Genomic DNA, 14,979 nt, shown 5'->3' with positions numbered 1-14,979 from the left:
TCTTTCCAAATCCTACACAACTTAGGGCCATATGTCTGTTTAACTGCCTTCTCCTAGAGCAAGCTCCTGTTCTCTGAGATCTTCAAGTGCCATTTCCCCCGGATATGTGGAAGGGATGACTAGGGAAGAGCCTGTTTTGTGGTGCCTTTTTGCTATTGTTGTGGTCTCCTGAAAAGAGAGTTCCCTGTTCCCAGAATTTTGCTATGTACGTTTATTGTTGTGTGTTTTCAAATTGTTTCTGACTTATGGGACCCCAAGGCGACCTTACAGTGGGGTTTTCTTGGCAAGATTTGTTCAAAAGGAGCTTGCCTTTGCCTTCCTCTGAAGCTGAAAGAGTGTGACTTGACAAAGGCCATGCAATGAATTTCCATGGCTGAGTGGGAATTTGAATCTTGGTCTTCAGAGTCACAGTCCAACTCTCAAACAACTACCCTACACTGTTTATCATTATGTAAGAACCATGTGGGAAAATAATTGTTTTTCTAAAACTTTAAGAATCCTTTTGATATTTGTATTTTTATTTTCTTACCTGTATAAGCTTATTCCAGGCTTCTCTATGTTTTTGCAGTTTTAATTATTGGGTTGTGTTTTGTTTTGTTTTAATTGCATTTGTGTTAGCTCTCATGAGAACATGATGCTTTTGGTGTGGAATATAAATGGCATAAATAAACACCCAGTGTTGCTATCTGCACAGTGGTTCCTTGCCATGATCTCTTACCTTCTATTTCCTGTTTTCTGCCAGTACCACTACCCCAGATAGTCTCTTCCCCCCCCCCCCCCCATTTCAGGAAGATGGGAAGTGAACCTGGGAGAGAAATCAGGATACTTGAACATGAACACTTGTAACAGTACAGCTGGTTTTTGTGCCATAGAGCAGGAATGCATTTGTTCTGTTTGTTGCTTTTGTATAACTACAGCTTCTAAAACATTTTCATGGAAGGTACTCTGGAAAAGCTCAAGAGTTGGGCAACAAGCCCATTAAAGAAAATAATTAACAGAATGCATTGATGATTGTGTTTTATGAATATATTGAAACAGCAAATTTCAGTCCTAAATTTAAATGTTGCATCTTTACAGTTTGTTAGCACATTGTTTGACCTGATTAATTTCTGGCATTCTGGTTCATTAAAGTTGGATCTCTTATCTCTTTAGATGTTGATAGGACTTGCTGGCTACCTTAGTGGCTATGATGGAACATTTCCTTTCCAGAAGCCAGGGGACAAATATGAACACCATAACTACATAGGAATGAGAGGGGTAAGATAAATAGACGTATGTAAAGAGCCAGAATTCATATCTGGAGAAGAACATGGGGATAGATTTAGAACTTGTAAAAATCTCTCCCTTATTCCCTGTACTATCTGGCAGTGGGAGTGTTGTTAGCAGAATTCTGCTTTAGAACTGTGCTGATAAGGGATGGAAATCCTAGATCCAAGTTGGAAAGATTTTAAGTACTCTACATGTTTTGATCATAGGATATACTGAATGAATTAATGATTTATTGAATTAGTCTGCAGACCACAAATGATGAAACAGTTCAAATAAAAATAGTATGATACAATTACCATCAAAACCCATTGAAATGATATTAAGGTAACAGTGACCCAGAGTACAACTGTGCAAATTATGCAGACTTGCACCACATTTTCCTGAAATTGGCAGCCTCGAATGCAAAGAGGGCCACCTTCTGAGACAAAGAATGATTAGAACTGCTCAGAAAGAAAAAGAGGTTTTTTTTGACATAGGACAGTTGCTCATGTTGGTCAGAAAGGGGCCCAGGTAATGCTCCCTGCAGCTTGAATAAAGATGACACTTGAGTAGATAATGTGCTAGCCTACTTGGCCACCACATATACACAACCTATCTATAAATGGAACATCTTTAAATTATCCATGGAGGAGTGTTAATGGGATATACTTACAGGATATACTGTAAGCCTACTACCCCTCTAAAGATGTATCTTAAATCATTTGAAGGATATTAAAATGAACACTTCTAATAAAAATCTTAAAGATGGTAGGGGTTGAAAAAGCTATTAGAAATACTGCTTTTGCAGTTGTTCTATGACTGATTAAACTGCTAACTATAATCAGCCTTGCAGTGAATAGGGAACCTGTTTCCCAATGGGACGTAACTCTACTAGCAAGTGATGTCTCTTTTCTCTGCCCTTCAAGGCATTACCACCATAGTTCGGACCTGTAAACAGATGAATTACTTACTGGTACATCAGCAGACTATGTTGGGAAAAGGAAAAAAAAAGAGGAAACAAGTTCAGTGTCAGAAGGGCCAGGAAAGATAAGGGAAGGAAGGAAAAAGACCTCACAGAGAGGTGTAAATGAACTTGGAGTCATAAAAGTTGGGGAACAAATGTTCCCAAGTCATTATGTAAATGTCTTGAGATCATGGTGAAAGAATATAGGTGGGACTCCATTCATTTTTAGTGTACTGAATTTTGTCAATTGGGTTATGGAACAACTACATCTGCACGCTTGGGTTTCTTTCTGTTGAGTTAGCAGAAAATGCTTTCTATAGAAGTTAAGATGGGGCAGAGGTGAGATGAATCAGATTTATGACTTCTGTCAATTTTATTTGATTTGTGAAAGTAACAGCTTTTTTGTCCTTTACACAGAAACACTCAATGGATTGGTTTGAGCCGCCTTGAGTCCCTGTACTGGGAGGAAGGCAGGATAGAAATAAATAGAATTAATAATTATTATTATTATTATTATTTGAGTATTTTTTACTAATGTAATGTAGTGTTGTGACTGTGAAATAGTACAGTTTAAGAAGATTATATAGGACATGTGCATTGTCATTGCCTTGTGAAAAGTGTTTTTTTTCTTCTTTCTTCATCAGTTCTGTGCATTCCTTGGTTCATGCCTGATTCCCTTCTGTTACCTCACGGTTTGGGAGCTATCTAAATCATTGCAGGCAGCAATGCTCACAGCTGCCTTTCTGATCTTCGGTAAGCAACTTTTTCATGTAGCAACTCTTTTTATTTCAAAGAGAAATAAAGATCTATGAAGGAACTGGGGTTGAAGGAAAGTTAGGCCCGGTACAGATGGGCAAAATGTGGCATGGTGGTGGCGTTACTAGGGTTAGGGAGCGTGCACCATGCAGACGCTCCCTAACCCTAGTACGTACTGGCGGTGTCAAAATGGCAGCATCCAGTATATACGGGCGCTGCCATTACGACGTGGCCGATGCATAGCGTCCACACGTCGCGTTGCGCTTGTGACATAATCAGTGTGCCATTTGCGCACTTGGGTATTGCAAGTGCAACGCAAAAAGAGCCTGCTTTTTGCGGGTTCTTTTTCCGCTGGCGGGAAGCCTCATGGTTTGGCAGCTGAGGCTTCCCTTCGGCGGAAATCAAAGTGCCGGAAGGCCGCCCTTTTTGGGCAATCTGTTCTGCACCATAGTTGCTCATAGGCTTTTCAGTCATGTAAGACTCTTATTTGTTTCATTGAATGTATGGCTTAGTATCTTAACATGGGTTCAGATCCTTGGTCAGACTTGGCTTCACTTAGAGTTCTTGGACAAGTCTGTTGCCGTTGTACTTTTGTTTTTCAAACTTTTCAGTGGTATCAACTCACTTCAGGAATATGGCAACAGATGGAGAACTTTTCTATTTTTCCAAGCTGCTCAGCTTAAAAAACACATTTTAGTACTTTTTTGGACTTTGGGCTTTTCGTATTTTGATGTTTTCTTTTTAATTTTATGTTTGCTTTGTATTTTGGTAACCTGAACACCTTGATGGTCCATGATTTCATCAGTATAGGGGATCCCTCCAGTGATGCACATCACATCTCTTCTGTACTGTTGCTGTATTCATAAGTGCTGGCCAAGTCATCACCTGGTACCCAAGCTGTAATTTAATTTAATGACTCTCACTATTCTTCTATCAAGGAACAGAAGGACACACATTCTTCTGTCAAGGGTGTGTTTAAAATCTAACCTATTTGGTAGAACCTTGCAGAACTTGTGTTTTGCTGGAGTAGCCTTTGAGAGCCAAGGGTCACCTCCAAATGACAAAGAAGTGACAGATTAAGGCATGTTACAGACCGCCCAGAACGGGTGGTCTGCCGCCACCTCCATTTCCGCCGCCAGGAAGCTGCAGCCTCCAAATGGGGAGGCTTTCCGGCGGCGGAAAAAGAAGCCGCAAAAAGCGGCTTCTTTTCGCATCGCACTTGCGATGCACGAGTGCGCAAATGGCGCACTCGTGACGTCGCAAGGCAAGGGGGATGTGCGGACGCTAAGCGTCCGGCACGTAAAAATGGCCGCGTCCGTGTGTATAGGGCGCCGCCATTTTTACGTCCCCATCACGTGCTAGGGGTGAGGCTGGTATGGACTCTAGGTCCTCGGCAAACCCCTAGCACGTGACGGGGGCAGTGCAAAGGCCCGTGTGGAACGGGCCTGTGATTTTGTGAAGCTTGTATTTTTGTATTTTTTTTACACTTTGCCCAGATAATATATTATTCATGGTTATTATAATATTTTTGCTAACTAAATAGTAAGCTATAAGGAACATTGAGAGTACTGCAAACATGAGAAAAGTAAAGGAGGTATAGTGTGGGTTTTCTCTTTCCAATTCATAGACAACCTAGCTGGAACCAAAGGCCATGTTCTTTTTTTGTTTGTCATGTGTACATTGTAGTGGTAAGGAAGCAAAGTGTTTTTAAGAAGACTTTCTTTTTAAGCAGAGGCAGTCTAAATTATTTGGAGAGATGACAACAGAAAAGATGAGGAAAGCATTTTTTTTTTTTATTTTAGAAATGGGGGCTTTAAGAAAGGAAGGAGCAGGTCTTAAATTGAAGCAGTGATAGGAAGTGGCAAAATAACCCAGATATTAGGCAGGACAACAAGGAGGAACTGAACGTATCAAATTATATATCTAGGAAACAGTTTCTCTTATTGGTGAATAGTATCTCTGACAAGGAAAATAAAATGTGTGTGAGTATGAGGGAGTTGAAGTGAGAGCATTGTAGGTGCTGTTAAGTTTAATTTTCAGAATGGAACTCATAAAATGCTTATCTTTTTAGAAAGGCATTGCACTGTATATAATTCCTGAAACTGCACATTTTGTTTTACATGAGAGTTCAGTTAGTAAGGAAATGCATTCACCTCTGGCATTTTATGCATAGGCAGCCTCCTAAAAATCATTGATATAAGCAGGGTCTTATTTTGGGAATAATTGAAGCTTCATTGTGAGAATTTACTTTGGCTAAGTGGAACGTGACATGCACCTCGCTCTTTAGATTCACAGTAGACTCTGAATGTTCAGTTCTGATGCAAATTTATTCCCACATACTCAAAAAGTTTTCGTTATTAAGAATTGCCTTTAGGAAGCACTATAATGTTTAACCTTGTGAACTAAAGCATGTTGAAGTATTCTTATTTCCACTCTTCATTAGGATTATGCTTGGTAAGTGCTGAAAGTCAAGAGTTGGCAGTTTCTAGAACAGCAGCTCACATGGGTTTCTCTTATTTTTCAGACACAGGGTTCATCACGCTCTCTCAATACATTCTTCTTGACCCCATTCTGATGTTCTTCCTCATGGGAGCTGTATTCAGTATGGTCAAATACAATTCCTGTGCAAACAGGTAAGGTAGCAGCAGTTGACTCTTACGGTTTGAATATATGGCTCTTGACTCCTGTGAAGGAAGAAAAATTTCATTTCTTTTTTTGTTTGCCAGTAAGAACCCTCAAGGCAACTAGTATAATAAAACAACTAAGAAAGCATTAAAATCTACTAAGAAAGCATTAAAATCTGTCATTAAAACCAGTTGAATACATATAATTGGCAGCACGTGAAACAGATGCCAAAAGGGCAAGTAAAACAGGCAATAGAGCACATGAACTCTTCAAACAAGCATTATTTAAATATATGAAGGCTAGCCAATCCTAGACATTAAGGCATGGCAAAGCAGCTGCCTCTGGCCAAGATACCAAGATCAGTTAAATTGTGCTATTCCCTCTACAAAGAGGGCCACCATTGCAGAGCCCTCATACTTCACCTTGTCACTGGATTGCCCCCATTTATTTTCATAGGCCTTCCTTTTCCTTGCTGTAACTTCTGTCCTTCCACCCTCTGTTTAAAGAAGCACTGGCCACTAGAAGCAGTTGGTACTTCTTTACGCAGAGCTGACACAACTTAGAGATTTACAGGATGAGGCTCGGGCAGCTGCAAAGACCACAACAACACTTCCATTCTTGCTTCAGCCAGCTAGAGAGTTTGAGCCACTACTGTTTGAGTTATTAACTCATCTTTAGTGCAGTTGAAAGTCTTGGTGTTGTAGTACAGCTGCTTATCCTACTCCAGTGTTGTCATTAAAGTGCATATGTGAGACTATTGAAAGTTACAAAAGGCTGTGATCCTCTCTGCTCTCTGATGTAACATAATACATGGGCCTTTTGGTCAAGTGTAAAAAGTCTCCCACTAGATTTTCCATCCAAACATCTGGAGGACAACCTTGTAGAAGGGCTCTTCTAGACCTCACTTTTTTTCCTTTTAAGCCACTGATAGTCCTCCTTTGCTTTAAGGTTTGCACATGTTCTTGAGTATGTCCTAATGGGATTGTTAATAACTTGGTCTTTACGTGAATTGTAGTCTGTTACCCAGAGTGTTCTGTGTTTTCTTCAGTGATATTTTAGGTATAGAATGCATCATGCCTTACATTTGTTTGATGCAACTCTGTTCAAAAATTGATGAATTTACTAGGGCACCTTTTTATGTTTTGCAGGCCCTTTTCTGCCCTCTGGTGGTTTTGGCTGTGTTTGACTGGAATAAACCTTGCTGGTGCAATGGGGGTGAAATTTGTTGGCCTTTTTGTAGTCCTCTTTGTTGGACTGAACACTGTGTGTGATCTTTGGGAGTTGCTGGGAGATCTCAGTCTGTCATTGGTGAGTGCCTAACACTCTTGTTTTTAAGTGTTTCTGGAAAGAAAAGATCACAAAAATATTCCAGCTGCTTCAGCTAGTGGTTATTATATTAAAGCCCACTGGTGACTGTGGCAGAGAACAGTTTTAATGTGTGTATCAAGAGTTGCTTGTCTGATTGTATACAGTTTCCATCTGCAGTGCATATTAAAGGGTGTTGAGGTTCACTGATGGAAACTGATGTTCCAGGTCAATTTTATTTTCATTTTATTCTGGTCTGCACAGCCATATTTTTTAATTTTTTTAAAATAAATTAATCATTTCTTCGCTGCTTAAACTTTGAGACAGAAGGGTTTTTTGAATGTGGTGTGCTGTACTTTATCTAATTTTATCTAATCTAATTTTATTTAATGATGTTTTAAACATGTTTTAACTATGACCTTTTTAAAGAGAGTTGCCTGTTGTTTTTCAAAAACATTTATAAATGATTTTAGCTGAACTTTGTTTTACATTTTTGTAAGATGCTTTGAGCCCTTTGCTGGGAGGAATAAGGGTATCAAACAAACAAATAAATAACATTGCCTGCATGAATTACCTAAAATTAAACAGGTAATGTGTGCTACTGGTTAAGAGTTGTTTGCTCTGTTATAGCTAATGTCACATAACCTGCAGTTGTAGTAATTATGTACAGTTATATAGCAATATAGTTGGTAGGCTACAGATTTTGGCACAATGCATCACTGATATTTACTAGTCTACAGCTGTGTCTGAAGAATTTTGTAATCTCTGTAGGTTGAACTGTTTTTTTGAAATGAAGAAAACCACAATTCATTTTGTCACAAAGGAGATTCCCCCCCCCCCCTGCAGTAAAGTAACTTGTCTGAGTGGCTGTTGACTTTAAGAAGGAGCTTGTATTTTTTTTTTCTGTCCAGTATTTAGGGGACATCAATACAATGCATGCTGCCCTTGGTAGTAAATATTCTTAAATCTCTACCTCGTTAACAAGGAAAAAGGGTTTGTAACCAGCCATAATGCTGTTTCTTTGAGCTAGTCTTAGTCGTGCTATTGTTCTTCAGTGGCTGACTTCTCAGCTTTCAAAATCAAATTTCTTCCACTTACTGTTCTGTTCCTTTTATATTTGATAAACATGGCTTTCTTCTCTCTGTGATGTAATTTGTTTTTCTTTATTAAAGTATAGTGCAAATGTGTAGAATTCCATCCTCTACAAAGGGGTGTTTCTATTATCAAGCCAGTAAATTGCATTCGAAATAGAGCAAATCCATCTTCCAAGATTTCCCTGTGAAAACAGAAGAGTGGTCAGAGTGGGCAAAAGTAGCATACAATCCCAGAACCCACTGCATTCATATGCCAGCACCAAGGAGGAAGCCACTTGCTATACACTAACTGCCAAAGGCCAGGTCTTTTAAAGTCTGCTTCTTTATTCAGAACCTGGCTCATCAGGGTACTTAGATCCCAGGTACTATGAGAGGTATAGTGGGCCCTCGGTATTCACAGGGGATCCGCTCCGGATTCCCCTACGGATATCAAAATCTGCAGATGCTCAAGTCTCATTGTCTTCAGTGGTGGTGCAGCTGCTCGGCCATACCACCATTGAACACAATGGGACTTCACCGCCCCATCCTCCCCTGAAGCCCGCATTGCCTCTTTCACCATGGCAGAGGGCTGCCTCTTTCTCTGCCTTGACTTCGCCACCCTCTCCTCCTGCTGCTTCTATTCCTCCTTTCCTGCCCTGTTGCTGCCTCTTCCATGCTCCTTCCTTCCTTCCTTCCTTCCTTCCTTCCTTCCTTCCTTCCTTCCTTCTCTTCCTCCTCCTCTTCCCCTGCCTCCACTCTTCCTCTTCCTTCCTCGTCCTTTTCTTACCCCCTGCCTCCGTCACTGCTTTTTCTCTTCTTCGTTCCTTCGTTCTTCCGTCGTCCTCCTCCTCTCTCCTGCCCACCACTGCTCTTCCCCTTCTTTCCTCCTCCTCTTACTCCTCTGTCACTGCCCCTCCTCCTCCTTCCTCCTCCTCTGTTGCCCCCCCCCATGGGCTTGCCATCCGTGGATGCTCAGATTCGTGAATGCAAGTCTGTAGATAAGGAGGGCTCATCATACTATGAAAAGCTACCTGTTCAAAAGGCTCAGATGATTTTCTTGTCAGAACCATGTTGTAAAGAGGTCTGAGAAACTGACATGGATGTGACTACTAGGTGGAGCTGTAGCGGATGTTATTACAGTTCTAGTGGCAGTTAACATCAATCTGCATTTTTAAACAGTGCATCACAGGAAGGCTGATGCACCTGTCGGTTGTTCTGAGAGAGAGAGACTGTCGGTTCAACAATTGGTGTTACTGTAATTGCTTCAGAGGTTGTGGTTATGGTCGGTTAGTTGGTTGGTAAAGTAACTTATTTGAGAGTATTCAAGATGGATGTCTCATACACTGTGTAATCTTTGTAAACAGTTATGTAACAAAGATTAAAGAACCCTCATTTGAGAGAAACCTCGCTGTACTGAGATTCATTCCTGTGTGTGAGAGGAAGTTTGCTATGCACTAAGATTCTCCACAGACCTTCTGGGTATAGCAGCATTGTCAGGGGCATTGCCTTTTCTGGAACTGAGTAAAATTTCAACCAGTGAGACTTATTTCCAAGTCAACAAACATAAAATTTAACTCCATGTGTCTCCACTATGTGATATATAGTAGGATTTGCAAGAACCTGTGGTCAGTCTTCAGAACATGAGTGAGCAATTGTTACTCTTCAGCTCTGACTGGACTGCACCTACCACAATTTGTCATTGGCTATGCTGACTAGTTGTAAGCCAAACACATCAGGAGGACCACAGTTTCTTACCACTCTTTAGACTGCTGAGGAATTTCAGAAGGCCACATTTATCCTTATGTGGGTAAAACTGAGCCATTGTCTGATTTACATCATTTGGCCTTCCTCCTTATCTTGTCTTGTATCTGTCCTGTATAGAATTACTTGGAAAACTGGTCTGAACAGGTGTGGACAATGCCCTTGGGAACCAAATAAAAACCCCCACTTTTTTGCCTCCTGATGTCCTAGCGGGCATGGAGGCATTTTTGACACAATTTCTTGCCCCCATGGGCAAAAAAGGCCTAGCAGAGTCCTTTTTGAAAAAGGGAAGTGAACAAGAAAACCTAATAGTTTTTTGTGGGTTTTTCAGGCTATGTGGCTGTGTTCTGGAAGGGTTTATTCCTGACATTTCGCCAGCATCTGTGGCTATCAACTTCAGAAAATGCTGGCATGGAAGCGAGTGGGGTATATAATAATAATAATAATAATAATAATAATAATAATAATATTTATTTATTTATATTTCCCGCCTCTCCCTGTGGATCGAGGTGGGATTACAACAATAGAAACAACATTACAAGATAAAAAACTATAATTTCATATAAAATACACTCAATAAAACAGTAAAATCGCTATCAATATAATACATATACTGTGTGACCCTTGTTTGAGAGGGAGTGATTTACATGTTAATCTGTGTATTGGTCTGTTGTTGATTGGCAAGGCCTCATGGTGGGAAGATATGTGAGGAGGATTTCTGTTTGTTTAATTTGTGTCTATTTAATTAGTGATCCATTGTTTGCAGGGAAAGCCTCTGACCCTGGGTGATGTTCATTTCCATGTGCTGAGTCTTCATTTTGGTGTTTTTCAGGAGTGGTAGCCAAACTTTGTTTAGAATCGTCGAATCATAGAATCGTAGAGTTGGAAGGGACCACAAGGGCCCATCCAGTCCAACCTCCTGCCATGCAGGAAATCCAAATCAAAGCATCCCCAGCAGATGGCCATCCAGCCTCTGCTTAAAGACCTCCAAGGAAGGAGACTCCACTACACTCTGAGGGAGTGTCTTCCACTGTCGAACAGCCCTTACTGTCAGGAAGTTCTTCCTAATGTTGAGGTGGAATCTCTTTTCCTGCAGCTTGCATCCATTGTTCCTGGTCCTGTTCTCTGTAGCAGCAGAAAACAAGCTTGCTCCCTCCTCAATATGACATCCCTTCAAATATTTAAGCAGGGCTATCATATCACCTCTTAGCGTTCTCTACTCCAGGCTAAACATCCCCAGCTCCCTATGTTGTTCTTCATAGGGCTTTTTTTTCAAGGCCCTTCACCATTTTAGTCGCCCTCCTTTGGACACACTCCAGTTTCTCAACATCTTTTTAAAATTGTAGTGCCCAGAACTGGACACTATTCCAGGTAGGGCCTGACCAGAGCAGAATAGAGTTTACTTTCAGGGTTTCTTCTTTCCTGTTGAAGTTGAAGGTGTTTGTGAATTTCAATGGCCTCCCTGTGCACACTGACCTGATAGTTGTTGGCATGGTCCAGAATTTTAGTGCCACATATCGTGCAGCTGTGGACAAGTCTACCAAGTCTACCAAACTCAGTGTTCAAATGTGAATCAAGGAACATGAGAGACACTGCATACTGAGCCAGCCAGAAAAATCAGCAGTAGCAGAATATATTATAAACCAGCCTGGGCATAGAATGCTATTTGAAAACACTGAAATCAATGCCAGCATTCTCTGAAGATGTTGGTGAAACATCAGGAATAAACTCTTCCAGAACACGGCCACTTAGCTCGAAAAACACAAAAAACTACGGATGCAGACTTCACAAGAAAAAGTAACTTCCCAATAACAAAAATAGGCCTAAAATGGCCCAAGGGCCCCCCCAAATCATGGCAAAAACATCCCTCATAACTTCTAGAGAGTATTTCAGGGAATTTTGGAACAAATATTTATTTATTTTTTTTGTACAAGAGAATGAGGTGAGGGGAGATACGGCTCTCCAAGGTCTCCTGGATGGACTAAAGCAAGTCCCCTAGCCTACCACAGTTGCCCACTCCTGAAAGAGAGCCCACTTCATGTGTGTATGCCCTAAGATCTTAGGCTCAGAAATAAATTCAGTGTGTTTCCTTTAGCTTACTCTAAAGAAAATGCACATGGGATTGCAGCCTGACAACATGATCTTTCACTTAGCAGTAACAGTGCAATATATGCATGTCTGCTTAGAAATGCCTTATATTGAATTCAATAGGACTTTCCTCATGGAAATATGCATAGAATTCCATTGTTATTTCTTCTGTCATCAGTGGCACTTGCTTCCTAGTTGGGTGTATTTTGAGACTGCAAGCCTGAATGAGTTAAAATCTTTGCCAGTGGGTTGATAAGCACTGCATTACACCTTAGGTTTATGATATCGTGAACATGACTTGAGGAAGGTGAGAGCCTAAATCCAGTTGTTAGTCCCAATTAGATTTAGAGCCATTAAAATGATGAGAACTCAGTAAATCAGGATTTATGTAATTTCCATTGATTCATTTGATCCTTAGTATGGGATTAACAGCTGTATTTAGGCCATTGTCACTGAACCCAGCCTGAAAATTTTTGTGGTTACCATATCTTCTAATCAAATCCTTTTTGATATATTGTTTGTCTTTTCGTACTGTTGTATAGTGAGCTGCTTGGGCATGGTTTACCATGGAAAAACAGCATATAAGAAGATGGATGATTATGAGCCAGAAGAACTTTCTTTTAGTTTTTGTTTGATCTGACTGTTGTCTAATCTTGCTTAAATACACAATCGATGCATATATATTCTGTATGCTTGCTTGGTAGAGTGGGTGCTCTGGGGGTGCTTATAAGGTGCTTGTCTTGATGAAAAAAGTTGCTGCAACTGTTCTGAATTGTTTGCTGCAGGTCACTCTGGGGAAGCACTTTCTGGCTCGTGTACTCTGTCTCATTTTGCTGCCACTTGCCCTCTACACTGCTCTGTTTGCTGTTCATTTTGCAGTCTTAAATAGAAGGTATTTCCCTCCACTTCCTCTGAGACAAGGATATGCATTTGGACAATTTTTGTACATTAGTTGTTAAAGACTATCAAACTGGCTTAATTCAGATGTCATGCAAAACACGTTTAAGAAAACTAATTATAGTTTGGGGTTATGTTTGGGTTGCCTGTGATGGGCACTTAGCCCATCGATCATAATGGCCATCTTAGTTATGAAGTTGTTGCAATTCATGCTTATTCCTAACTATGGCTGAACAGAATGTCTTGATTAAGATATTGTGGTTATAGGTGTTGAGTTACTTCTGGAAGATTAAAGCAAATCAGCATCTACAAACTATGGCATGGCTAAACTGAGTCATCCCTATGTCTAAATTGAACCATAGATATCAAAATAAGTCTATTTAGCAAGTCATGGCAATAGCCAGTTTATGGACACTATTTCTAGCAGCTGTTCCCAGCTATGTATAAGCAGTCCCCATTATAGAAATTGAGGAACGTCCCCAACAATTTCTCTAGCTAGAGTCATATGTAGGAGCCAGCAGTAGCAAAACAGGCGAAGTCAGTGCGTTATTAGGGGGCAATTCCCCCCTCCATGAATTCCTAAAACTATGTTGGAGGGGCTGAGGAACCCTAAGTAGCTGGTCTTCAACCTGCAGCAGTTGGGGAGAGAAAGAGGTTCCATTGCAACCTCCAGTGCGACATGTGACTTAATCCTTTGTGTTCATATATATTTTTTCCCATCAGTGATGAAAAAAAAAGTACATTGGCCTTGAAAATTTACAGTAGATATTGGGCATGATTGTGTAAAAATTTCATTTTGTACCTTTGTCCTCCTGTTATTTGTTTTGTTATATTTTATTCCTCCCCTCTCAGCTTCCTAATTTTGGTTATTGTATTACATTATGTACTACAGAGTTTATATTTTTGTTTTAAAATACAAGGCCATTGACCTCCTAAAGGTTAATACTTGCAAATGTTGATATTTGTTTCTGATTTATACAATATTCTTAGTTATTGGCTAGACCTGTCTGTTATGTTAAAATTCAGTGATTTAGTTTAGCAGTGAAGAAAGATAACTTTCCCAATTAGATTCTAATCCTGCAGGAATCAGCAGCCTGACTTGTAGTGCATGTATCTGTATATAAGGTATTTCTTAGGAATTTTCAAAGGAAAGTCTGAAGGGTGACTCAGTGCAGTCAAGGTTTTTGCCTGGACTGTTTATTTGTCTTCTGCTTAGATGGAAATGATCACTTAGCTGATGTAAAAATCCAAGGGCTGCCAAAGATTTCTTGTGTGCATTAGTCAAACAGCCCAGATCCTTGTAAGCAACTGAGGAAATTGAGAGCATCCTTCCTGTGTGTGAACAGGCCAGTCCTATTATATTTGTCTTTATTAAATTAAAACTTTAAACCCCTTCCCATTTGTCTCTATATACAAATAATTTGCATTTACTTTCTTCATTCTCAGTGGGCCTGGTGATGGCTTTTTCAGTTCTGGATTTCAGTCTCGGCTGATTGGAAACAATCTTCATAATGTATCTGTCCCAGAATGTGAGTATCTAGATTTTTGTAGGAACGAAAACAGTAGTGAGGAATATCAGCACATCACTGTATCTAGGCAAAAAAAACCTCTTCTTTGTATTTAAGCACATCCAAGAAAGTGAAGTTTTTTTTTTTTTTTAAAAAAAGCAAACCTTTAGTTTTGTTTGGTTTTTTTGGGATGGGGGTATTTTTGGTTGTTCAGTATGTCTGAAATGTTGACAGGTGTTGCCTCAGATTTATGTCTGAAAATTTTGATCTTTTTCATCTGTGGGTTGAGAGTGTGCAGTGCAAAACTGTGATAAACACATATATCATCTCTCTCTCTCTCTCTCTCTCTGTATGGGCAGAGACAGAGTATAGGGGACCAAAACTGATATGTTCAAATTACATTCTTCTGTACTATCTTCGGGAAAATCTTTAACCATGTTTTTTGGAAAATGGACATGAAACTATTCATTATGCAAATGTGTATGATCACAATTTAGCAGCAGCAACCTAGCAATTTCCCAGCTATTACTGCAGTGTAATAGAGGGAGACAGTGAGGGAGAGTCTGTTCTCACAAAGCTTTTGCTAGCAGGTGATGCTTGGTAATTTAATGCTTGGTTATTTAACTAGAGGCAGCTTGGAACTCTTTATCTTGCAACACACTTAACTGAGAACTTTATCGCATTGGCTCCTTCCGTTCCGTTTTGAGCACGGAACGGAAGGAGCAGGGACGAGTGCGGAACGAGTGGGGGACGG

The 14,979-nt window shown here is 40.2% G+C and overlaps 1 protein-coding gene across 3 annotated transcripts in view; it reads left to right on the top strand.

The window, feature by feature from the left end:
* Positions 1–14,979, top strand: part of POMT2 (protein O-mannosyltransferase 2) — a 47,229-nt gene that overhangs the window by 3,466 nt on the left and 28,784 nt on the right. For 2 of the 3 annotated variants that reach the window (XM_089522272.1, XM_089522273.1), the window contains exons 3-8: positions 1,153–1,257; positions 2,857–2,965; positions 5,493–5,601; positions 6,742–6,901; positions 12,606–12,712; positions 14,164–14,246. In XM_089522272.1, the coding sequence (XP_089378398.1) occupies positions 1,153–1,257; positions 2,857–2,965; positions 5,493–5,601; positions 6,742–6,901; positions 12,606–12,712; positions 14,164–14,246 (673 nt within the window). Of the gene's footprint in view, positions 1–57; positions 206–1,152; positions 1,258–2,856; positions 2,966–5,492; positions 5,602–6,741; positions 6,902–12,605; positions 12,713–14,163; positions 14,247–14,979 lie in introns of all 3 variants that reach the window. The other variant, XM_089522275.1, reaches the window with a different exon arrangement.

Source organism: Sceloporus occidentalis, unplaced genomic scaffold, assembly GCF_023333645.1.
Source record: "Sceloporus occidentalis isolate IW3139 unplaced genomic scaffold, rSceOcc1.0.p SCAF_4, whole genome shotgun sequence".
Taxonomy (NCBI): Eukaryota; Metazoa; Chordata; class Lepidosauria; order Squamata; family Phrynosomatidae; genus Sceloporus; species Sceloporus occidentalis.
Note: the sequence above shows the minus strand (reverse complement) of the source record. Positions and strands in the feature narration are given on the sequence as shown.